Source organism: Manis pentadactyla, chromosome 11 (genome assembly GCF_030020395.1).
Source record: "Manis pentadactyla isolate mManPen7 chromosome 11, mManPen7.hap1, whole genome shotgun sequence".
Classification (NCBI taxonomy): domain Eukaryota; kingdom Metazoa; phylum Chordata; class Mammalia; order Pholidota; family Manidae; genus Manis; species Manis pentadactyla.
The window spans coordinates 31,826,410-31,851,143 of NC_080029.1; the positions used below are offsets into that span (position 1 = coordinate 31,826,410).

At 44.3% G+C, this 24,734-nt stretch overlaps 1 protein-coding gene across 6 annotated transcripts in view; it reads right to left on the reverse strand.

Annotated features, from left to right (window-relative positions):
* Positions 1 to 7,086: 7,086 nt before the first annotated feature.
* SUSD6 (sushi domain containing 6) overlaps positions 7,087 to 24,734 on the reverse strand; it is a 118,262-nt gene continuing 100,614 nt past the window's right edge. For all 6 annotated transcript variants that reach the window (XM_036913366.2, XM_036913364.2, XM_036913361.2 and 3 more), the window contains 4 exons: positions 19,254 to 19,451; positions 18,101 to 18,239; positions 13,024 to 13,451; positions 7,087 to 11,079 (listed from right to left, as the gene is read on the reverse strand). In XM_036913366.2, the coding sequence (XP_036769261.1) occupies positions 11,054 to 11,079; positions 13,024 to 13,451; positions 18,101 to 18,239; positions 19,254 to 19,451 (791 nt within the window). In that variant the 3' untranslated portion in view covers positions 7,087 to 11,053. The remainder of the gene's footprint in view (positions 11,080 to 13,023; positions 13,452 to 18,100; positions 18,240 to 19,253; positions 19,452 to 24,734) is intronic.

The window sequence follows — 24,734 nt, forward strand, 5'->3', positions numbered from 1 at the left end:
GTGATTTTTTTAAGGTTATTTTCAAATTTTGGCTTTATCAGACAATTGCAATGAACAGCTTGTACACATGTGATAGTTCACATATGAGTAAGATATCTATAGGAAAAATTCCTGAAAGCTGAACTTCTACTTTTCTTCTAAGGTGCCCTTATAAGAAGAGGGAATTTGGATACAGATCCATTCAGACATCAAGGGGCATTGTAATGTTTTGAAAGGTAAGCAAATAATTTTATTTAGAAGCAATTATAAACTTACAGAAAGCTTCCTTAACCAATGGTGCCCAATCCCCTCCAAACACATTAACTGGGACATTCTCCAACATAACACAAATATAACCAACAAATCAAGAAATTAACATGAATACATCACTACCATCTAATCCTCATAGTTTCCCCAATTGCTCCAATAACATATTTTTTGGCAAAAGGATCCAGTTCAGAATCATACCTTGAATTTCTCTTTATTCATGTCTTTTTGGTCTCCTTCGGTCTGGAATTTCCTTGACTTTCATGACTGAAGATTACAGGCCAGTTCTTTTGTAAATTATTACTCAGTTTGGGTGGTATCTTTTTTCTTCATGATGAGATTTACATTGCACCGCAGTGGGACCTCATGGGAGTGATTCTGGTTCTCTCCCTGCATCCCTTCCAGTGGTATGTGACTTTGATTTGTCCCACTTAATTGAAGTAATGTGTACCAGGCTTCTGCTTTTCTATATGGATTCATGGTCTCCTATTTTATTCAATAGATTATAACCCATTATCATCACTATTTTGATACTCAAATTGTTTCTGATTTGGTCAGTAGAAGCCCCTTCAAGTGGCAGTCCTTGGGGCATGTACCCATCATTCTTTGAGCACTTTATTGCTTTCTGATAGAACAAAATGTCCCAGGCTCATGTTGTAACCTTCCTGCCCCAGCTCTGGAAGCAGCCATTTCTCCAAAGAGCCCTAGTTCCTTTTAGTGAAAACAGTACCTAAAAGCCAAGATCTGAGCTCTAGGTGTGCTTACTACTATTGAGGTTTCACTGCTCCCAAGCCCTCTGGGAAGAGCTGGGGAATCTCTCTGTGTATGTACATGCATACATGAATTACACCTCTATTTATTTCTATATCTATTTAAGCAGATTGAAAACTGTACATTCACATGAATACCTACAATTCCAGTCTGACACTGTGGGTTAATGTTGTTTGGTTTTGCTTTCTGATTTTGTTACTCTGCCCCCACTTAATGGCTTTAGAATTGAATTGTTCAGTAAAAGAGGAACTACATTATAATTTGATGGCCATTGCCAAATTATAGAGTGTACCAATTTACAGTCCCACTAAATATTTTAAAGCTTTTTCTTTGCAAATCTCTTAGGTGAAAATATTATTTCTGATGTTTTAACATGTATTCTAAAATGGTTTTAATTATTTTTGAGTGTTTCTAATGAAAATAGGGAAATTTGTAAGTAACGAGTGTTGTAGTTGGATGTATCTACTGTCCCTCAATTTCTGCTCTAAGGAAAACAAAAAAGGTAAAAACATTTCTTAACATTGGAACAGCTGCCTGGCTGTTGCTGGCATAAACTTGGTTGCAAACGGTAGGCATCCCTTCTGTTGTCTGTCCCAAAGAGCAAGTGGATTGGCCCTGTACTGGAGACTTGAACCAAGTGATTTCTGAAGACGCCCCTGTGGGCAGGGAAAGGAGCTGGCAGATAGTGACCAGAAAGTCAGCTGTGCTTAGTGGTCTATTTTTGTAGGGAGTCCTGAAATTTCTTTCTTGTGATTAAAATAATAAAAGTTTAGCCAACCCAGAGCAGAAAGGCATCTCTAATTTTGTTTTGGGTTGAAAGTGCCCCTATCTGGGTTTTTTCATTAATCTGCAAAAATAGCAATTTCAGATGATGTATAGTTTTACATACTGGTACTTTTGCTCCTCCTATAGGTCTCTAGAGTCTGAAAAGTGCTTTTCTTCACGTTTCCCACTCTACAGCTTCTTGTTCACTTCGCTACCTATAGTATTGAAACACAATTCATCCTTCATGATGCAAAGCAAATGGCACTTGCCCTGGGGAATCTTTCTCATCCCCCCAAAAATTAACTCCTCCTCCCTCTTCACTCTCCAGGCACTTGGCTGGTACCCCCGATTTTCTTCTTTAAGTTCCACCTTAAATTTCAGTGTGCCTGTTTAATCTCTTTCTTCCCCATTAGTCTGCAAACTCTTTGAGGGCAAAGACTGAGTCTTATTCACTGTGTGTCCCTGGAGCCTAGTATCAGGCTTTGGGTAAATCAATTTCTAAAAAAAAAAAAAGTTTGTTGACATTTGCCCTCTTACAGCACTAAATTATGCTTTCTACCTTTATCTTGCATCTACCTACCACTTCAGCATTTTATTAAAAATAATAATAATAATAATGAGAAATGTGGGATTCACATATAAATCAAGTATAAAAATCAAAACGAATAATCATATCTGACTTGATTGTTTATAGTTCATGATGCGTGATCAAAACTGAAAGTTTCTGTGATATGACTGCCCTTGCACTGTTCACCATGTAAGAACTTATTCACCATGTAAGAACTTATTCACCATGTAAGAACTTATTCACCATGTAAGAACTTGTTCGTTATGCTTCAGAAGATTGGAGACTGTTGAGAATTAGGTTTGGGGTTGATTAATGATTGTGCATTGAGTCCCCTATACAGAATTTTATTGTTAACAACCATTTAATCAATAAATATGAGAGATGCCCTCTCAAAAAGAAGAAAACAGTTGAGTAAATTGTGGTATATTCATATGCTATTATATTACACAGCCATGAGAACAAGCTACACTTATGTGCAACGAAGTGGATGAATCTCACAAGCAGGTCCAAGAGAAAGAAGTCAGACACAAACAATACAGCCTGTATGAGTCCACTAAATGAAGTTCAAGAAGAGGAGAAACTAAATGACAGTGGGTAAGGATGCTTACTTGGACAGCAAAACTCTTAAAATTAAAAAAAAAAGCAGAAAGGGTTGCTACCAAAGTGGAGATAGTGGCTATTCTGGGGGCTGGAGGGGACACTGATGGTAGCGAGCAGTGAGGATTTCAGAGGTAGGGACATTGTTCTAGTCTTAGTCCTGGGTGATGGTTCCAAGGGTATTTGCTTTATAATAATTCATTGAGCTGTACACTTATACTTACATATTTTCTGTTTGTGTTGTATTACAATAAAAACATTTTAATAAAAGAAAAAAAGTTTGTTGAGTGAATGAGCACATGAATGAGTGAATGATAGGAGCAGGAAGGAGTGGTAATGGCCCTCCCATAGAAAGGCTACAGCACCACAAGTCTCTGGAGCCCAGATGCTCAAGGGTTCAAGAAACTTCCCCAGAAGCCTCATGCTTGGTGTGTTCCTGTTGAGCTGTATTTCTTCCTTCACAGACCCCACACCACTCCAGATGTTCAGCCACAGGCAGCAGGCTTAATCTACAAACAGGCTTAATTTGTTGGAGGCTGGGCTACTTGCTCCCTCAGTGAAGCTCTGCTGTGGGGAAGTCCACAGTTGCCAAACCCTCGGCAGTGCCCTGCCAAGTTGAGAATCATCTGCTACCCCAGGTTCAGGAACAGTTCAAGCTGCCCCAGACAGGCTGCTTAGGACATTCCTATGATGTGAAACTTACTTTTCTGGGGGCACTGGGGCATCATGGGAAATCTGAAATGCCAAACAGCTGTTCGCCTCTCAGTGTGAAGTGGGATGGTCCCCAGGCCCTGCAATGCTCCTCTATCACCAGGGAGCTTAGAGGAGAGACCCAGGCCTGTTTCAGGAATGTCATGTCTTGCCCAGGTTCAGATTCCTGCCTATCTGTGTGCCTGCCATGCACTGTTTAATTTAGACAAAGAATCATAGTTTTGACTTTTCTCAAACATGAACATCTTGAACGTCAAACTTGTGCCATTTTCAATATGACTTTGTTATAAAGAGTAAGCAAACTATATTCTAAGAATTCGACTTCAGGAAAAATAAAAAAAGTGTGAATCAAAACATATTTTCTTTCAACTTGATTATTTTTTTTAAATGACAATTTCCATGCTGGTGAAATTGTGGGAAAATGGAACACTGCCAGTGAGAGTATATCTTGATTAACTTTCTTGGTGGGCAATTTGAGATAGATCAAAAGCCACTAAAATGTGCATTTCTCTCGATCTAGCCATCCATTCCATTTCCAGTCATTTATCCCACGGCAATAATGTAAAACACTATCAAACCACTGGTCATAAGAATTTTTTTTTAAATTTGGTAACCTAATTACAAATTTTTAATTATAAAATAAAATTTTATAAATAAATAAAAATATATTTATATATATTTATAAATAAATTATATATTTATAAATATATATAAATATATAAAATATATATATAATATATTATATATAATATATTTATATAAAAATAAATATATATATAAAAATTTTATATAAAAATAAATATATATATAAAATATATATAAATATATATAAAAAAATAAAATAAATAAAATGTATTCTTAGGAATACAAATACAGCATAGAGAATTTGACTAGTAATATATCTTGGTATGGTAGTAGGGGGTAACTACACTTACATGGTGAGCATTTAGTAATGTATATAATTATCGAGTCACAATGTTGCACATCAAAACCAAAATAATATTGTGTATCAACTATATTCCAATAAAAAATAAAATAAATGTTGGCAACCTAAAGACCAAATTACCAATGATAGAAAATGATGCAACCGTTATAAATTAGTGATTATTTTATAAAATTTCAATAGATTGTAAAGTTTAAAAACCAAAATACTATTAGGAAGTGGTCTTTAAAAGAGGAAAATAAGTACAGGCATAGAATAAAAAACATTACCAGTAGTAGAGGTATTACGGGTGATTTTTATATTCTACATTTTCTGAAATGTCTGTCTTATTTTGGCGTAAAGATATTTTTAAGTAGCTTGAGAAGGACTCACCTGGGAGATTGCTACTTTTGTTCTCATCTGGGGGGGTCTCAACTTTCCAAATTGGGAGGTGGGGGTTCAGCAGCAGGGCAGGAAATTCCTTTTCTCTCCTTCCACCCACCTTTCCCAGCCTGAGGCAAGCACTTCAAAGACAGCCCTTCCCCAGCAGTTCTGCGGGTTTTGTGGGCTCTGTTACCTTTGTCCTCTCCTCATCTGTCTTCAAAGAGAAAGGCAGCAACCCCATTGTTGACCCCATGTGGACATGTCTCTCTTCCCCAGCATTCCTCACCCGAAGGGACATGCTTCTGCTTGTTTTCTATTAACAAAGGAGACTTACCTATCACTAAAATAAAGTCTTTCCTTTGTATTTTTATTTCTGGTGGAGAATTTCTGCGGCTTTGTGAACTTATTTCTTATTTTCTGCAGAGTTTACATGCCTCCTCCCCCAACACCATGCTCAACACTTCCCCTTCCTTAAGATGAGAGTAGCTTTTATCCTAGTGAAGTGTGCCATTTTCCTGCCCTGAAATTAAAGGTTTGCCTCGTCCTAATGCTCACTGGTTAGAATAGAGACTCTGAAAGGCAGGATGCTGTAAGGGTCCTGAGGCAGGCGATCTGATGGGGTGGGAATAGGGCAGGGGTGGGAGGGTCACTCAACAGAACTACCTGGGTTTGAATTCAATCCCAGCTCCACCTTGAGCGTTAATTCACCTCTTTACGGCTCAGTTTATGTGGCATGTGGCATGGGCTCCAGGCAGTAATGGCATCTATCTTGCAGTTGCCACGTGGACTCCACAGTTTGTGCACATAGAGTGCTTAGAACCCTGCCTGGTACATAGTAAGAGCTTTTTAAGTATCAGCTATTAACACCATTACTTTTAAAAGTTGGTGAAGTGCTTGTCCCTTTACCTTCTTGTACCTAATGGCAGCAGTGTTGTGCAAATTTTACTGAGGATGCTGCTACAGAGATGGAGGCTGGGTGGCAGTTCGTTGGTACTGATGCCCCCAGAATGTTTTCGCACCGAGCACCATGTATAAGAGAAACACATCCCAACTGTTACCCCCAGGGCAAGTTTACACATGGCCTGATTGTTTATCCCAAAGTCCCTTGTACATTCCTTTACTCACACCCTGCCCACCTGCTTTAACCATGGTCGGCCTCTCCTAGCTGGCAGTGAGCTCTTCACCTTTGCATGCTCCATCCTCTCACCTTCAGATCTCCATCATCTCCCTCTCTCCAAATAGTCTTGCATTTCCCCATCTGAGAGAGGTGTTGCTGTTCACCTGGCTGCTTAAGTTGCCTTCTTACATACAACACCAACAGCTTCTCAAGTGGTCTCCATGTACACTATGCTTTATCCCCTGAATTCATTCTTAAGAAACGGAGCTTCCAAAAAAAAAAAAAAGCTGAGCTTACTAAATTATTCTGATTCTTTAAACTGCTTCCCTTAGGATGAAGTGAAACTTCCCAACTTGGCTATGAGCCTCCACCTCCCTCCCTCCTCCAGCCTGGGCCATTCCCCCAGCCCTGGCAGGCAGTGGCACTAGACTCTTCTTACTCTCTCAAACTGACTGAGCTTTCTGCTGCCTTTGCACCCACACATACATAGTGCCCTGCCCCTTAGACTAACTTGCACTGGCCCTTTACATCTCAGCTTACATGCCACTTCATCCAAAAGGTGCTCTCTCACTGTCCCCCATTGTGCCTTCCCTGCTCATAACCATCGCCATATACCACAGGAACCGTTTGCCTTCCCAGCACATTAGAAAGTCCATGCAGGCCCCACATACGTGGTGTTGCTCACTGCTGAACCCCAGCTTGGGCACAGTGGCTGGCACACTGAGAACACTTAAAAGAGAAGTAATGTATTTCCACTTATGTCTGTGGTCTGGCACACTGAGAACTTAAAAGAGAAGTAATGTATTTCCACTTATGTCTGTGGTCTCTCTTGTATCATGGACCACCCCATCCCTCCCCTGCCAGGTACCCTGCTTCATCCCTTTATGAGCTTCTATCCACACACTCTTTTCCATATAGGGTTTCTGCAAAAACTTTCTGGAAGGATCACATTTCACAAATGCCTTTTAAAGAACTTTTTTTTTTAATTATTATTTAGAAATGCAGTTATATACATAGAACAATTAAAATTAAATTAAACTTTGTACAAATATTAAAATACTATCTTCACACCCACTGCAATGTACAGGATACCAAAAAATACATATATAAAATAAAATAAAGCAAATCCAAACTGATTGAGTGACATCCTGCACAGAGTCAATGATGCAAGTGTTTGTTTGAAACCATTATATATGTGTACCATTCTGCAAAGGATTCCATAGTGGTGCAGTGAGAAGCCGGGCAGGTATAGTGGGCTGCCATGCAACCCGCGTCCATCTCTCTTCACTGCTTGGCAATCTGGGTGCTTTGCCCCTTATCTCCTCCAGCTGGCTCTGCTGCCTGATGGAGGGCTCAACCTTGGGGATTTAATTCAAATTTCTACTAGGTTTTCAACTGGAGATTAAGAGGAGTTTCTTCCCAGCAAAGCTGAGCCTACTGCCTTTCCCTCTCTGGGGAACCAGCTATTCTGCCACTCAGTCCACACACCTTTCCCAGCAAAATCCTCTCTGAGCCCCTCACCGGGCACCAGTAACTGTTCATATGCTGAGAGCCACGAGCCCCAGCAGGCCCTGTGAAGCTCCTAGTCTCACGTCCTTAGCAAGCACGTCTGGAATTAAGCTGTAAAGCCTGGGGATCTCTTTCTTTCTGGGCCCTTTATTCTCTTCTAAGGAGGGAGGAATACAAGGGAAGGATGTAGAAATGTTTGCAGCATATTCCATTCTCTACGCAAAGATGTTCCCTGGGAATGGCAGAGACATGGTTACGTGGGAAGCCAGTGGCCCGAGAGCTCACCTGGGATTAGGAGGGGCAAGGCTGAGTGATACGGACCCCTGTGCCACCACTGCTGAAGCAGGACAAGGATACCTTTGTCTGTCTTGACATCCAGCTTCTCCACAGAACTTTAAAGCTGAGGGAGGAAGAGGAGGAAGGCGAGATGAACGGGGACATTAGCTGAAGTTTTGTTTGCAAATGGAGTGTTAGTAGAATGTATACTGAAATGCCTTAAAAACTAAAAAACTCACAAAGCGGCCAGGACTCAGCCCATTTCACAGTTCGCACCCAGTGAAATGGTAACAGAGCATACAAAATTCAGAAATGGCAAAAGATAAAGCCTACCTGCTAAACTAAGGCATTGAAAGGGACAGAAATTTTAAGTGATTTTCACTATATACTGGCCCCTCTAAGTCATTGAATCTGACTGCAAGTTGCCAGGATAGAAACCTTGCATTGAGTTAGCTAACGTGTGCAAAAAAATAGACCTTTTTAGAAGTCCTTTGGTGGTGGCCATTCTCCTGGACACATGCTCTGCTGGACTCCCCCAGAGGACTCTCCTGGGAAAGCCAGGCTTGCGGACAGCTCTTCCCACCTGCTATGGGATCCTCTGGCAGCCTCCTTCCTACAGCAGGCCACCTGACACCACTCCTGTCTCTCAGCCAAGCCCCACCTCTAGGCAGCTGTGGAGTCCCTAGTCCCTAGAAAGGGACAAAGCCAAGAAGCCCTAGGAACAGCAACACATGGCTGATGGGTAAGAAACTGCTTCAGGTATTAGAACAGCCTGTCGGAGGAAGCTGGTATGGATGGTGGCAGCGATTGAAGCCTGGATCCTCTACCCAGAGGGAGGTCTCAGCAAAGCCAGCTGGGGTGGGGGTGGGCATTGGGGTGGAGGTGGAGGACTCCCACTTATCCTGGCTTCTTTCCTTCCTACCAGGTAGGCAATTCTGTCTGGGCTTATGTTCCCCAGGGTGGTGGTAATGGTGGGCAAGGTGGAAGAAAGCTTCAGAAGGAAGGCTTTTCATCTTTTCAGGGGCCAAGCTGGTCACCTATGTGACTGAATAAACCCAAAACAAAAAGTGCAATCTTGGGGGAGGGAGTGACCTAGAGTGCTAATATAGAAAGGAGTAACATCTTCCATTTAAAAAAATAGTTTCTAGACTAGAACTCAGGTTTGGGAAAAGCTGCAGGCTCGGCAGTGAGCCTGTGGACCCCCAGCACTTCTCCCTGCTTTCTTTTTTGGAGGAAGACACGGGGACCCCAGCAGGTGAAGGAGAGTGGGCGTGTGGCGAGGCAGCTGGGGTCAGTGGAGATCCTAACCTCCAGATGGGCCCAGTGCCGGCAACTGCTGGCGGGCATGTCTCTTGAGGCCAAGGACAGGCCCACCAGTCAGTTTCATCTCCTTCAGAGGCTTCTGCCTTCTAGTTCTAAAGCCTTTACCAAACTGCTCTAGATGGAACCATGCCAGCCAGAGCTCCTAGGGGGGAAAGCAGAGAGATGTGGGAGAGGTGACAGGCGTGGCAGGCACTGCCCTTACCCTGAGAAGGAAGGAAGACCAAGTGTGACAGCGAGAGGCCTGGGAATGAGCGGGGGTGGTAAAGTACATGTGTGAGAGTAGAGGCAGGAGGCCAAGAGAAAGCCATTCCCCTAATCTTCAAGGCCACACCTAGCGTTACCGTTAGGTCCGGGACTGAAAGTACACCAGGCTATTATTTTACATCCCAAACAGAGAGGCTCGTGGGAGAAGCAGGGGTGCAGCATGGCCCCAATGCTTCAAAACAATGCATGCATTCCTTAATGCCATATCTTTGGAAGATCGCAACAGCCTGGCTGAGGTCTGTCACCCCAGTCTTGTTAGCATTCAACATGTGGCTGAGAGAGAGGCCCCAGAAGTGGCATCTGGAGTGCAGAGCCCATTCCTTCAAAACCAGGACCCAGAGCCAGGCTACTTTGCAACACCTACCGCAGGCCAGCAAGGTAAGGGTGCATGCAGACCATCTCTCAGCCCCTCCCCTAGGTGCCAGGGAAGACCAGGGAGTTTTCCATCTGCTGTGACATGTGGAGGGACGGTAGGGGAGCACAGAAGTAGGAGAAGCAGCAGCGCAGAAGCAGCAGGACGCTTCCTGGGCACAGTTACTAAGGCACGTGACTGTGGTGAGGAGGACCCTTGGGACCGGCCAGAGCTGCCTGTAGCTGCCAGGGGACCCGTCTGTGCCTCTCATCACCACCAAGAACGGGGCAACTTGCCCCAACTGCCAGGAACCAGATGGGCATTCCATGGCATCTCAGCAACTCTCCCGTCCCAGGGATGATTTGCTCAGGCTCTGTAGGCAGCAAGGAAGCTGGGGCTCCCTGGGACCAAACCCAGGAGGCAGCATGCAACTACCCTTACACTCCAGGGAGACAGACAAGCTGAGGCCAGGAGGTCCATGTTGGAAGCAGGAACTTGCGTATTAGGAAGACAATCATCAACCATCTTTCTTCCCTCCCTTGAGATCTTCTGGATGCTTCCTGGAAACTCAACTGGGCCAGGAGCCAACATCTCTAGACAGCCAGGTGCTGGGACAGCTTTGGCATGATTTCCCACCTCCTCCAGCCTCAGTCAAGGAGATGGGCCACCAGTCCCACTGAGGGCACAGACATCCCAAAGACAGCCACAGCCACTCTCGGATCTGCTCCTGCTACGGCAGCAGTGCCACCCCTCAAAGCCGACAGGCTAGACTCAGGCCAGCCCCTGTGTGGAAGGGGCAGCAGGGCAGCCCCTAAGGCTTGTAAGACAGCAACGAGCCTGCGTGACAGGGAAACTGGGAAGGGTGGGGGAAGGCACAAGTAAACACAGCGCTCTCGGGCCCTTGCAGGCTGGTGGGGGCTGCCGCCAAAGAGCTGGCCAGAGGGGACCCAGAGGGCTCAGGGAAAGGAAGGGCTCGATCCAACACATTCAAATATGTCCCCAACACAGATGGGAAGGGCGGGCTAGGCAAAAAGCCAGCTTCTCCAGCTGTCCAGCAGGCAGATGGTGAGAATCTTCCTTGAGTATCCAGCAAGCGGGGCCTGCAGGCCCTCAGAGATACACAGATACACAGGTGGCGGCTCAGGTATCCAGGCAGGGTGGCTGGAGTACAGAGCGCTCAAACCCACAGGGAGGGGCAGGGAGGGCAGAGAGGGCCATTGCAGAGAGGAGGGAGGCCGGTGGCAGCTCTCATGCTTCTTTCAGCAGTGGGATATCTGCAGGAGGGGGAGGAAGGAAAGCACAATTGTTACCCCATGTGGGTCTCTCAGCCCCACACCTAATCCCCTGCAGAGGCCCCAGCAGCCCCTACACTAAAGAAATAAAACGCCCTACTCATACACTTCCACATAGTCTAAATCCCTCACCTTGTTTTTAGGCCTTCCTTGCTCATCTCTCCCTCTGCTTGCGTAGTAAAATCTGAACGCTCAGTCTAGTATTCAATCCCCTTCTGGCCCCACCACTTGAACCCTCCTCTCTGCCTTAACTCTGCTGGTCTAGCTGCTTCTCTTTCTATCCTATGAGGCTACTCAGTCCTGCTTAAGTCCCACCTCCTGCTTAAAGCCATCCCCCAGCTGTGTAATACTGAATAAAGCACTTCCCCTCTCTGGGTCTCAGTCTCCTCATATGTCAACAGCGTCAGACCAATGCCTCAAGGTCCTGACTGCCTCTGTGACTGTCAGCTCTAGACAGCTCAGACATGGCAGGCAACCAACTCAGTAATACATCTGTCTTGTTTTCTGAGCCCTCATTCTTCCATGGAGCCTACAATTATGGGTTCCATTATTTCTCCAGTACAGGCCCATCTTCTGAACTGACTGACAATTCATGTAGGCCGAGAGCATGTTTCCTATTTCTTTCTATCACCCCTGAAACCAAATCCAGTACCAGGCTTAAGATGGGCTCTAAAAATGCTTGTTCAATACATGGAACAAAGCAGGTAGCAAGCAGGAAAAGGGAGAAGAGCAACACCATCTGGGCTCCTTAGGAAGGACAAGGGCTGAGATTTGCATGTAGACACTTGTAAGTACATGCAGACATACAATATGCATGGCCCGTGGGACGACCGGCTTCCACTTTTAAACCTGGGTCAACTACTTAATGTTCCTGTCCTAGCTCTGTATCATCCTACCCAGAGAAAGGAAGGCATGCTGTTGATAATCAAGAAGCTCCTAAACATGATCTGCATTCAAGAACTTCCAACTTCTTTGCTTTCAGATGTTCTAAACCTTAGACATTAACTGTCCCCAGGACTCCCAGGAAGCAGAGTTTTATCCAAGGCTTTTTTAGGGGGCTTGTTTAGTACAGAAATCCTCACTGTCAAAAGGGAAACATCTGGGTTTAGTCTGCATCCTAAACCACACTGGGGTTTCATGTAAAGATATTTTTTACAATGACAGTCAATCCCAGTGCTCAACTCTCCAGGCTCTGGTAAAGGCACAGGTGTCAGGAGGTTGGTTTGCCACAGAACCTGTTTCACCTGGGAGGCAGCATGGCACCACGAAGTTTTAAGAGCAGGCTTGGAGCCAGGTCTGTCTGGCTTCCTATGCCAGCTTAGCCACTTACCAATGGGCAAGTGACTTATCCTCTTTGAGCCTCAGTTTCCTCATCTGTAAAATGGGGATGATTATAATAATACCCACTTTTCAGGATCACTGTGAGGTTTAACTTATATAGTGCAAGAAGACCAACTAGTACAGGACCTGGCATATTCCTATTTAAAATGAAGCATCTGAATGCTCTGAAGAGAGTCAGGTGCCAGTATTCTCTGTAATATGACCCCATTTCTCTCCTTATCATTCCTCTCCTTTCAGAAACATAAAAATTATAGCAAGAGGATATATAAAGTTATAAAAAATACAACAAGAGGACCTCATTCCCTCCTCCGATCAGCTGTCTACCCTTTGATTTAGCCCAGCCCTTCAGCCATGAAGCCCGGAGACTCCCATCTATCAAAATCACAGGTTAACAGTGAAAAGTTTCTCTGTACGGAGCCCTACCTAGAGCTCTGAGGGTGAACTACTATTTTGTAGGCTAATCCCCCAGATATTATGTTTCTTTGCCCCCACATACATCAATTATTAGAGAGGCTCACAATCCCTCCTCACTCCCAGCAAGGACCCTAAGCAGCTAACAGTTAATGATCAGTGCAGACCACCTACCATCTGTGTAGTCCTCCGATGTGAGGGATAAAAGGCTTTGTATGTCACTGCTCTCTGAGTCCGGGGCTTCTTTGTGCGCCACTCGGCTGTTCCCTGAGCCGGCCACCCAGGAAGAGGTGGTTGCCTGATGCACCATCACAGTCTCTGAGCCCTGACAGCCCCAGGCTTCACACAGTCCAGACTGGCCTGGGGTCTCCTCCTCTCCACCTGCAGAGGAGCAGGCTACCTCATCCTGCAACTGCTGCTCCCTTGGCCCATTCCTCCCACTGGGCCCAGACCCTTCTGACAGCACGATCTGCACTCTGGGGTCAGCAGGCGGCACACAGTGCCCAGAACTGCCATACACAGCTTCCTCATATGATGGTAGTGCAACCTGGACTCCATCCACCATGATGGAGACCTGGTCCCCAGATACCCCCTGGTCACGCCTGCATCGAGAGGGAAAAAAAGACAAAGGAAGAATTAAAATACACACACAAATAAATACCATACTACCAATACCACTGACCAGTTTTGAGCACTACCTATGTGTCAGTAAGCACTATGTGCTTTATATACTTTATCCCATTGAATCCTCACTTAAGCTCCTTAGTTAGAGAGACATCAAGAATGCAGCTGAAGCTCAGAGAAGTTAAGGAACTTGCCCATTCACACAGCTGGTAGGAAAGGAAGCTGGGATGTGAATCCAGTTGCACCTGCTTTCAGAGAGTGTGTTCTTAACCTCTGGGTATACATGTACCTAGCCCTCTGATCCTGTGCAAACCTAGGGGCCTAGAGCCCTGGAAGTAAAACCATTTATTCACATGGCTGGGGTAAGAATGGAAGAGAATGGTGGCTGCACCTATCTGTGGATTAAATCCCCATAAAGCTGTTTAAAAAGAGGAGATGGAAAAGCAGCACTGTGGTCTTCAAGTGGGACACTAGACTTGAAACCTGAAACAAACGTACTGTCTCTTCCAGCTCCTTTAATTAGAACAGACCACTACAGTTTTTCCTTCATGATATAGACATTTTTGTAGAGTCCACACCAGTTGTCTCCTAGAATGACCCACAATCTGGACTTGTCTGTTTGTTTCCTCAGGATTAAATTCAGGTTAGTTTTTCCCTAGAAGACTACATTCTACCTAGAACAACACAGCATCGCCTGTGATATCATGTCCTACTCAGCACATCACAACAGGAGACACAGAGGTCTGTGGCTGGGCTGTGTTTTACAAAGCAACAAGTACAGTGCCAGGCACAACCAGAGGTTTAACACACAGCAGGGACCCCTCTCCCTGGGCACACACAGACCCAACTAGTACCCCTCTGCCAGTCAAAGGGCGGCCCCCCACAGTGATGCCTGCTGCCCACTGTTATTAGCTCTCAATTTCCTCATCTGTATTGCAGATAAAATCTGTGCTACCCAACTCACATGGCATACACGCTGTGAGGATGACAGAAGTAGTACTCACAAAAGTGCTCAAAGGTTTGTGGGAAGGGAGACCAATAGCAGGACAGTATATAAAGCAGTATGCATTCTGGCATCTGCTTCTATTATTCAAAAAAAGTTTTTGTTTGAAAAGTAATACATATACACACTACAGAATTTAAATAGGTCTGTGATGAAAACCAAATATACCTCCCACTTAAGTCAGACAAAATCAGCCAGTTACTTTTAACACACTTACTAGTTAACTACAAAGGGTAAAAAACTCCCTAGTTTGAATAAAATGACAAATAGATCAGCTTGACTTTACTTGGAAATAGCCAATGCTTTCAGTAAACAGTACCCTCCAACTCTTCTCTGTTCTACTTTTTAACCTTTAAAAATAACTGCTACTCAAAATGAATACACAGAAATCTGTTGCATTCCTTTACACTAATGATGAACTAGAAGAAAGAGAAATCAGGAAAACAATTCCATTCACAACTGCATCAAAAAGAATAAACTATCTAGGGATAAACCTAACCAAGGAAGTGAAAGACCTATACCCTGAAAACTACAAGACACTCTTAAGAGAAATTAAAGAGGACACTAATAAATGGAAACTCATCCCATGCTCTTGGCTAGGAAGAATTAATATTGTCAAAATGGCCATCCTGCCAAAAGCAACCTACAGATTCAATGAAATCCCTATCAAAATACCTACAGCATTCTTCAATGAACTAGAGCAAATAGTTCTAAAATTCATATGGAACGACAAAAGACCCCAAACAGACAAAGCAATCCTGAGAAGGAAGAATAAAGCAGGGGGAATTATGCTCCCTGACTTCAAGCTCTACTACAAAGCCACAGTAATCAAGACAATTTGGTACTGGCAAAAGAACAGACCAGTGGAACAGACTAGAGAGCCCAGATATAAACCCAAGCATATATGGTCAATTAATATACAATAAAGGGGCCATGGATATACAATGGGGAAATGACAGCCTCTTCAACAGCTGGTGTTGGCAAAACTGGACAGCTACATGTACGAGAATGAAACTGGATCACTGTCTAACCCCATACACAAAAGTAAATTCTAAATGGATCAAAGACCTGAATGTAAGTCATGAAACCATAAAACTCTTAGAAAAAACCATAGGCAAAAATCTCTTGGACATGAACATGAGCGACTTCTTCATTAACATATCTCCCCAGGCAAGGGAAACAAAAGCAAAAATGAACAAGTGGGACTATATCAAGCTGAAAAGCTTCTGTACAGCAAAGGACACCACCAATAGAACAAAAAGGCATCCCACAGTATGGGAGAATATATTCATAAATGACATATCTGATAAGGGGTTGATATCCAAATTATATAAAGAGCTCACGCACCTCAGCAAACAAAAAGCAAATAAGCCAATTAAAAAATGGGCAGAGGAGCTGAACAGACACTTCTCCAAAGAAGAAATTCAGATGGCCAACGGGCGCATGAAAAGATGCTCCACATTGCTAAGCATCAGAGAAATACAAATCAAAACCACAATGAGATATCACCTCACCCCAGTTAGGATGGCCAACATCCAAAAGACAAACAACAACAAATGTTGGCAAGGATGTGGAGAAAGGGGAACCCTCCTACACTGCTGGTGGGAATGTAAACTAGTTCAACCATTGTGGAAAGCAGTATGGAGGTTCCTCAAAAAACTCAAAATAGAAATAACATTTGACCAGGGAATTCCACTCCTAGAAATTTACCCTAAGAATGCAGGAGCCCAGTTTGAAAAAGACATATGCACCCCTATGTTTATCACAGCAGTACTTAGAATAGCCAAGAAACGGAAGCAACCTAAGTGTCCATCAGTAGATGAATGGATAAAGAAGATGTGGTACATATACACAATGGAATATTATTCAGCCATAAGAAGAAAACAAATCCTACCATTTGCAACAACATGGATGGATCTAGAGGGTATTATGCTCAGTGAAATAAGCCAGGCAGAGAAAGACAAGTACCAAATGATTTCACTCATCTGTGGAGTATAAGAATAAAGAAAAAACTGAAGGAACAAAACAGCAGCAGAATCACAGAACCCAAGAATGGACTAACAGTTACCAAAGGGAAAGGGACTGGGGAGGATAGGTGGGAAGGGAGGGATAAGGGGGAAAAGGGGGCATTACAATTAGCACACATAATGTAGGGGATGGGGGCATGGGGAAGGCAGTATAGCACAGAGAAGACAAGTAGTGATTGTGTAGCATCTTACTACACTGATGGACAGTGACTGTAAAGGGGTATGTGAGGGGGACTTGATAATAGGGGGAGTCTAGTAACCATAATGTTGTTCAAGTAATGTACATTAATGATATCAAGAAAAAGAAAAACTGCTACTTCCTCCTCCACAGAGAAAACATGTAGTGACTCTATAGCATCTTACTACGCTGATGGACAGTGATTGCAATGGGTTATGTTGGGGGAACTTGATAATACGGGTAAATGCTGTAACCACAATGTTGCTCATATGAAACCTTCATAAGATTGTATATCAACGATACCTTAATAAAAAAAAACAGCTGCTACTCCCTCCACAAACAAAACAAAATAGAAGAAAGAAAAATCAGAGTACACAGGGATTAAACTTAGCCTAGTCCTTATCTGTCAACTTCCAAACCAGGCTTTTATTTAAAGCAATTTCATTTGTTCCTTTGTGCCTGTGAATGACAACACTGACTGATGAAGGTTGTGAATAAATATAAGCTGTTCTCCTCAGAAGGAATGAGGAACTGCCAGGGTAACCTAGGCAACTGAGGAGGCCATGACAGCTTGGGAGAGAAGTCCATCCTAAGGGATCCACTCAGCTCAGGGCCAGCTCCCCACCATTTGCCACCCCCATCCCTAACCTCCTCACCCAGTCTGGGACAATTTGTGGCTAATGTACCCAGGTGGAAAAAGGACAGTGACAAAGGCAGGCAAGAAGACTGCTTCCTCTGTTGTAGTGTGGTGGAGTGCAGTGGTTGCCAATCCTAGCTGCACAGTAGAACCACCTGAAAAGGTTTTTAAAAAACACTAATACCAGGCTCATTTCAAACCAAATTGGAATGTCTGGGCTGGAGGCCCTGGTGTGGGTATTTGTTTTCTTAGCTCCTCGCAGGCACCTCTATGTGTAGCCACGATTGGGAACCAGTGGGACAGGGCAGGACCTCACAAACACAGGCCTGCTTCAGAATTACTGGAAGGCCCTGTGAAACTATGCTGCTGGGCCTCAGCCCCAGAGCTTCTCCTCCAGTTGGTCTGGTGTAGGACCTGAAAGTCTTCATTCCTAACAAGTTCCCAGGTGCTGCTGGATCCACACTTTATGAACTAGTGACAGAGGGAAAATGACATGGCTCTGGAGTTGGACAGATTTGGGTTTAAATCTCAGCTCTATCATCTAGAGGGATGACCCTGAGTAAATGACTTAATCTCTCCAAGCCTCAGTTTCCTTATCTGCAACATTCTCATGAGAATTAAGATAACGTACACAAAGCAACAAGCAATGCCAGGCACATCCAGAGGTTTAACACACAGCAGGGCCCCCCTTTTCCTGGGCACACACAGAACCACTAGTACCCCTCTGCCAGTCGAAGGGCAGCCCCCCAGCGATGCCTGCTGCCCACTGCCACTGGGCTCACCTGCTATGATGGAAGGACTTCAGCTTTGGCTGCAGCAGCACAAACAGCACCACGAGGAGGAGAATGAGTGCCACGGAGCTGGCAGTGGAAGCCACGATGGACAGCGTGGGGACCCCAAGTGACGTGTGGGTGTCTTTGTCTACAGAAACAATCTTTTATCAGAAGTGTTTTGTACTCAGACACATAAAATTGGAGCCCCACAGCCACTCTTGTCAAAGGCTCCCTGCATGGTGCCATGCAGAGACTTGCTACAGCTGGAGTGACGGTGCAGAGTAGCTTCTACATACCCGGAAAGGGGTCATTCCCCTATCCTGTTCCTGAATCTAAAATCATCTTCACTTCGGACCTTTGAGGCCCATCTAACAACTAAACTCACTTACCCCTGGAGATACTATCTTTATAAACCACTTCTGATCCTGAATAGCAGGTTGGTAAACATCAACCATTTAAATGAACACAGCATTCCACCGTGTTTAGTCCCATACATGTTTTTTTCCCATGTGGCATAAAGTTTTATTTAAGAACTGGGCTATAATAATCCCCTGTCCCAAGAACCTATAGCTATAGTGGTAAGTCTCAGGCTGGTCCCCACCCTTCTCTGTGTGTCATGTTCTTGAAGCCTGAGTGTGAAGCACAAAGATGTCTATATGACACATACTTTCCGGGGGCAGCTGGATTTTCCTGTCATGCATGACAGGAGGAGGCAGAAGGGAGAGAGGTCTTCTGTCTAGCTGGACTGTAGCTCTACAACAAACAGTCCATTTCTATTCAAGAAAAAAATAATACAAAAGAGACACTACAGAAGATGTTAGAGTGTGTTCATGTGCTAGCAGAATGTGGTCAAAGGTCATCAGTACTTAGCTAGGCAAACGAGATTTTGAGCATCAAAGGGACATTACATAGCAGAACAGATGCCTCAGTAAAGCTAGCGAGCCTCAGTGGCTCCAATGAAACACAGTGTGACATGCTCCAGCAACCCCAAGTGCTTCACAAAGACATGCAATCCCATAGGAAGGGAGGCTGCAGGGCATTAGAGTGGCTATATTGCCCACAGCACAAGCACAAGGTGCTCTGGAGGAAGCCGGTGCTCCTTCCTGTGAGTTAAAAGAAAGCAGAACCCCAGCAATAACCCTTTCTCATCTTCCAAACTGACCCTCATTGAGATGGCAGCTTATCTCCATGGCTGGCTTCCATTCACCATTCTTACACGTCAGGTATTTGTAATCGCCCTTCAACATGTAGCCTTCAGCACACAGGTACTCGATGACACTGCCCGCGTTCAGGGGGTCTCTGCATGGCCGTGGGTGGCAGATGTAGCCACCATTCTCTGGCTCCGGGGGCAGGGAACACACTGCAAAGACAGAGAAAGCAGTGGTACAGTGGTGAGAGGTTTTCCAGTGGGAGTCATGTCAATGATGCAAAGGAGGACAGTTCTGAAGGCCTCAACAGTAAACACATGAGGAGCCAAGAGCCAGTCCCTTGGAAAGGCTGTGGGTCAAACTGGAAATTCCTGTTGCCAAAGACAGCGGGAAGCACCCTCGGCAACAGGGAAATCTGGCTCCTTGCAACATTTCCTGTTTCCCTCCCCACTGGGCCTTAAGAGAACTGCATCTAGCTTGCATGGTAGACCCTGACAGAGTCTTGAACTACAGAGATCTAGCACACAATCAGGTTTTAATAAAATCTACTGAAATGCAAATGAATCAGTGAAAGACAATAAAATACTGTTAACCTGCGGGGGGAAAATGTCAGCCTTGTTTCCAATATCAATACCAGAAAGGACTCCACTGGATAATAAAAATGTACTTTCTTGGCATCAGAAGGGATTCCTGATGGTCTCCTGGGAGACTCCCCAGCCCGTGTACCTCCCCCTTCCTGGTGGAAAAGTCACTGGCACCACCTGTCTCTGTCCCACAGGAAATCTCCCATTCCTCACTCAGGTAGGACTATTTAGTTTTAAAAGCACCTTTACCTCCTATCTTGTTTATTTGTTCTGGCAACTCCGTGACAATAATGAGGTAGCTCTCATTATTCCCCTTTGAGGATGACCCAGCCTCATTAACAAAAGTCAAATGATTTCTAGCCAAGCTGAGGCATAGTAAACGGCAGACTTGGGAGCAGAGTCAAGTCTCCTGGTTCTAAAACCTGTGCTTTCTCCACCAGCAGTCACTGCTTCTACCCCAAGAGCTGAGTGGGCCTTTAAGGAGTGTGCTTGGCAAGGTTACCTCCCCTTCAACCAGGTTAGTTGGGGAAATGGCAACGGAGTGTGGTGGGAAGCTGGGTTTAGATAAGTTGCAGTAGTGAGGCGATTACTGTGTGGAGGGCTGGGCTCAGGGAGAAGACACGTTGGCAAGATGGCCAGGAACCCATGAACTTCAACTTTTCAAAAGCCTTACTAATACAAGAAAGATAACAGTTTCCAAAGGATACTTGATTTTGCTGACAAATACGCTGCGCCCACCCTATCACAAGGACATCAGTATGAGAACAGGAACTGTCGGTTTCTTTTTTTCACTTCCTCTAACAGACCTGGAGTCTCTGACTATCTGAGATAAGGCGCTCTCCTGTCCACAGCAAAGCCCACTGCGCTCTCATGCACACATGCCCTGCCAGCGTCTCACCAAACACCACTACCCCGCACCCTGCAAATTACTGTAAGTAAGCTAACTGCCAGCCGGGGAGCAGGATGGCACCAAGTGGGATAAGAGGCGATGATTCCTGCCCTCAAGCTGCTTATCACTGAGATGGAGAGCAATGACTCCATTTTTAAAAAGCTGTTAAAATAACAAAGCTTGGGTAGCTGCCACAGAGACCCAGAAAAGTCTGGGGAGCTTCTATGAACCTACTAGATAAGTCCAAATAAACCCCCTCAGTCCCCTCTAAGGACACACCTTCTCTAAACTCTTCCCATACCACCCACATCACCCAAAGTCTTGAACAGGAGGGAGACAGAGCCACCACCCTCCTGGTGCCTCTTTAAACTTTGGCCAAGTAGTTCAAAGAGCTGGCCAGCTGGATTTCCAAAGAAACCTCAGCAAACGACTTTACCCTTTACACTTTCCCTCTTTTGTTCAGGGCACCAAGCCTGCCACAGATCCCCAGGTCTCCTTGGACTGTGTCTAATCAGTTCATTTCCTCGGCATAATTAATGCTGCACATGCCAAAGCAGCTCCTGAGAGCAGGCAGGACCCACTCCCAGGTCCAACGGGCTGGGGGAGAGGGCCTTGGGAAGAGCTGCTGATTCTAAAGGCACTCCTGCTTTGATGGATATTTCTGCCCATAAAAGCCTATATCTTCACAGAATCTTTGAGCAGGACCCTGGAGATCACCTAGTACTCATTTTATATGTGAAAAAAGTAAGGTCTACAAATAAGTGGCTTGCAATTCAATTTGATTTCAATTCAACTAGTATTCATTAATTACTGTGTAGGGGTCATTGTGCTATGTGCTCTGAAAAAGGGTAAAAAGGATAAGTACTTCATGTACTTGTAGCCAGATAGGGATATAACAAACAAGTACACACATATTCTTTAAAAGTTGTTTTCTTTATGGCTTCTGGATTTTGTTGTCTTGTTTAACAGTACTTTCCCAACTCAGGTTAGGTTAAATATTTTCTTCTAACATTCCATAGATTGGGTTTTTGTTCTGTAAATAATACTTTTACAGAAAAAAAAAAGCAAATATATATACATGGTATAAAATTCAAATTTAGGAAGAGGGAACAGTGAAAAGTAAGCCTTTCTCCTGTCCCCTAGTCACCACTTCCTCTCTCCAAAGGCACTACACACCAGCCTCTTCTGTGTTTTCCTAAAGATATTCTACAATCAGATTTATTCTAATACATGTCAAAGAAGGTGATTAGTGCCACAAGAAAGACAGTTCAAAGCAGGACAGACCACATCTTGTATAGGGGAGACCAGCAAAGGCTCACAGAGGAAGCAGCATTTTCAAATGGGGCTTTATTTCATCAGGAGAGGAAGTAGTAGCAGAGCAAATGCCCTAAAGTAGGAAAGTGTAGGTTAAGCCCAGAGAGCATCAAGTAGCCTAGGTTAGCTGGGTTGCACATTAACAATATTAGCAATGAACCCATCTTGTATAGGGCCTCAATTGCAATAGGAAGTGTCTATATACTGTATTCAAAGGAAAAAGGGGGCCCTCTTGGGGGCTTGAGAAGGGCAGAATGACAAAAGGAGCTGAATTTGATATAAGATGGACAGACAGAGGTGGAGAAAGCCTTTAGACTATGCCAGCGGTACAGCAACCCTAGTATGGTAAACTGCACAGAAGTTCTTTTATGTTTATCTACGAAGGTCATACAAAGGAAACAAGCTAGCGTACATTGGGTTCAGCATTACAAAGAGGCCGCCCAGGTCCAAGGAAGGAAATAAGGAGACTTTACAGGAAAAATTTTTTAAAAGCAAGGTCATTTTAAGACATCAAGAACACAGGAAAATAATATGGCCCTCTAGCCCGGCCAAAGAGCAGAGGGGGAGAGCCTTGGCAAAGGGCAGGTACTTGACAGGATCCTCTCAGCAACGCCTGGGGTTAACAGGAAAGGGAAGACATCAGAAAGAACAAACAAATCACCCAGAGGTTTCCAGAGCCACTGTTCTGGGCAAGAGGCTGACTTATTCTATGCATCAGGCTCATTCTCTGACAGTCCCAGATCGGCAGAGGGAGTTTCAAGCTCTGTTCTTAACCCCAAGAAGCCAATGAACTCATCTGATCTGGCAAGCTGCATAATTTTAAAAAAGGGGAGAAAGCCAGAAGATAGAAATTTTACAGAAAAAAAATCAATTAATTCTCCTCAGCTTCCTTCTCTGCTTTCCATTATCTCTTACAGCCACTCAGGTCTCCAGTGAGCATAGGAAGCAATGAGGTAATTCTTCAGGGGCCTGGGAGAATGCCTGGTGCACAGCAGTCATTCAGCAAGACCATCCAGCTGGCTGGTTAGGGTGCAGACAGAGGAAGGGTAAAATGGCTGACACTTTCACCTCAGAGTCACCACACCCTAAACCCTCAGTATAAATCAACAAGAACCCTCCACTGGCCATTCCAAATGGGTTTTGCCTTTGTTATTTTGGAGATTAGGCTTTTAGGAGAACGAGGCAAATTAAAAACAAAACAAACTTTTATAAGATTCTATAACAAGCAGATCAAAACAAGCTCCAAAAAAGGCCTCGGGATCAAAGTGTTCAGTTTAACAAACTGAACACATATACGAGCCCCTTCCAAATGTGGGGTGGGGAGTAGAGAGTGTGGAGAGCAGCTTGAGGTGGGAAGCAGACATTGAAATACCTAGTGATTAAAAAGAGTCAACAAAAGAGGTTTCTGGCTAATGTTGGTTATCAAGAAATCAGTGACTGAGGGCTTGAGAAACTATTTCAGTGTCCACTCATAGGTTTGAAATAATATAGCTTTAGACTAAAATCAGTGCGGTAACATGTTGAATGCAACTGGGCACAGAGAAATAGGTGCTTAATGAAGGTGTTGAAAAGAAAGGATGGCTAGGGAAAAGCTTTCCTGGGAATATGGGAGAGAAGAAATAAGTTCCCCCAAACCAGCACAGCAGCACAGCAGCAATAACCCATCAAGGACACAGCTGAGGCAGTACTGTGGAAGCCTCTGTCTGGTTGTAATTCCACAAGAGATTAGGGAGCGCCTATCTAGGAGAGCCATAAAGCAGATGTGACAGGGCTAGCCCTCAAAGTACTTATAGTCTAGAGAGGACAGATATGTACAGAGCAAATGTAATGTGTATCAAAGAAGCAAGTGTTCAAAGGTGAGCTTTCTCTTAGCCTGCAGTGTCCTTTTGGGCAGACATCTTACTCATCTGGGCAGTGCTGGCAACCAGAGAAAGTGAGAGCCTGGGGCAAAGAAGAGAAACAGGAGCAAAAAACTAAGAAGGGGAGGAAGGGATATGTGGAAAATCGCACATCTAGCACAGCACTGTCTAGCACAGAAATATAAAACGGTCACACAAGTAATTCTAAATTTTCTAGTAGCCATATTTAAAAAGTTAAACAGATGAAAGTAGTTTTAGTATTTTATTTAACTTTATATAAGATACATTATTGATTATATGTCAACATGTAATCAATAGAAAAATTTACTAATATTTTATATTCTTTTTTTCATAGTAGGTCTCTACACTCACAGCACATCTCAAGTCAGACTAACCAAACCACACATTTCAAGTTCTTAATAGCTGCATAGGGCAAGTGGCCATTGTACTGAACAGCACAGATGCTCAGTGGAGAAGAGTTCATGTCTGACAGTCAAAGGATGAATCTGGGGAACCTGAAAACAGTGGAAAAAGTTCAGAACCACAGCACAGGGCACGAGATGGGAGGCTGAATAGCAGATGTGGAAAGAAGACAGCACTGAGTACTGAGGGTCCCTACAGGTTGTTTTAAAAAAGAACCATGTATTTGCTTGTTCTCAAAACTCAAAACCCTTCCTTGACACAGGAAGGTCCAATTCCTACTTTGAGCCCTCAATGGTTTGTTATGAGCAGAGAGAGCCAGAGAAAAAGCAGGTGGAAACAGAAAAAAGGTGTTGCAATGTGCAGTTTTTTTTGGACATAAGACAAAGAAAACAATTACTGTGAACAGATGGCATATTACATGTGCCA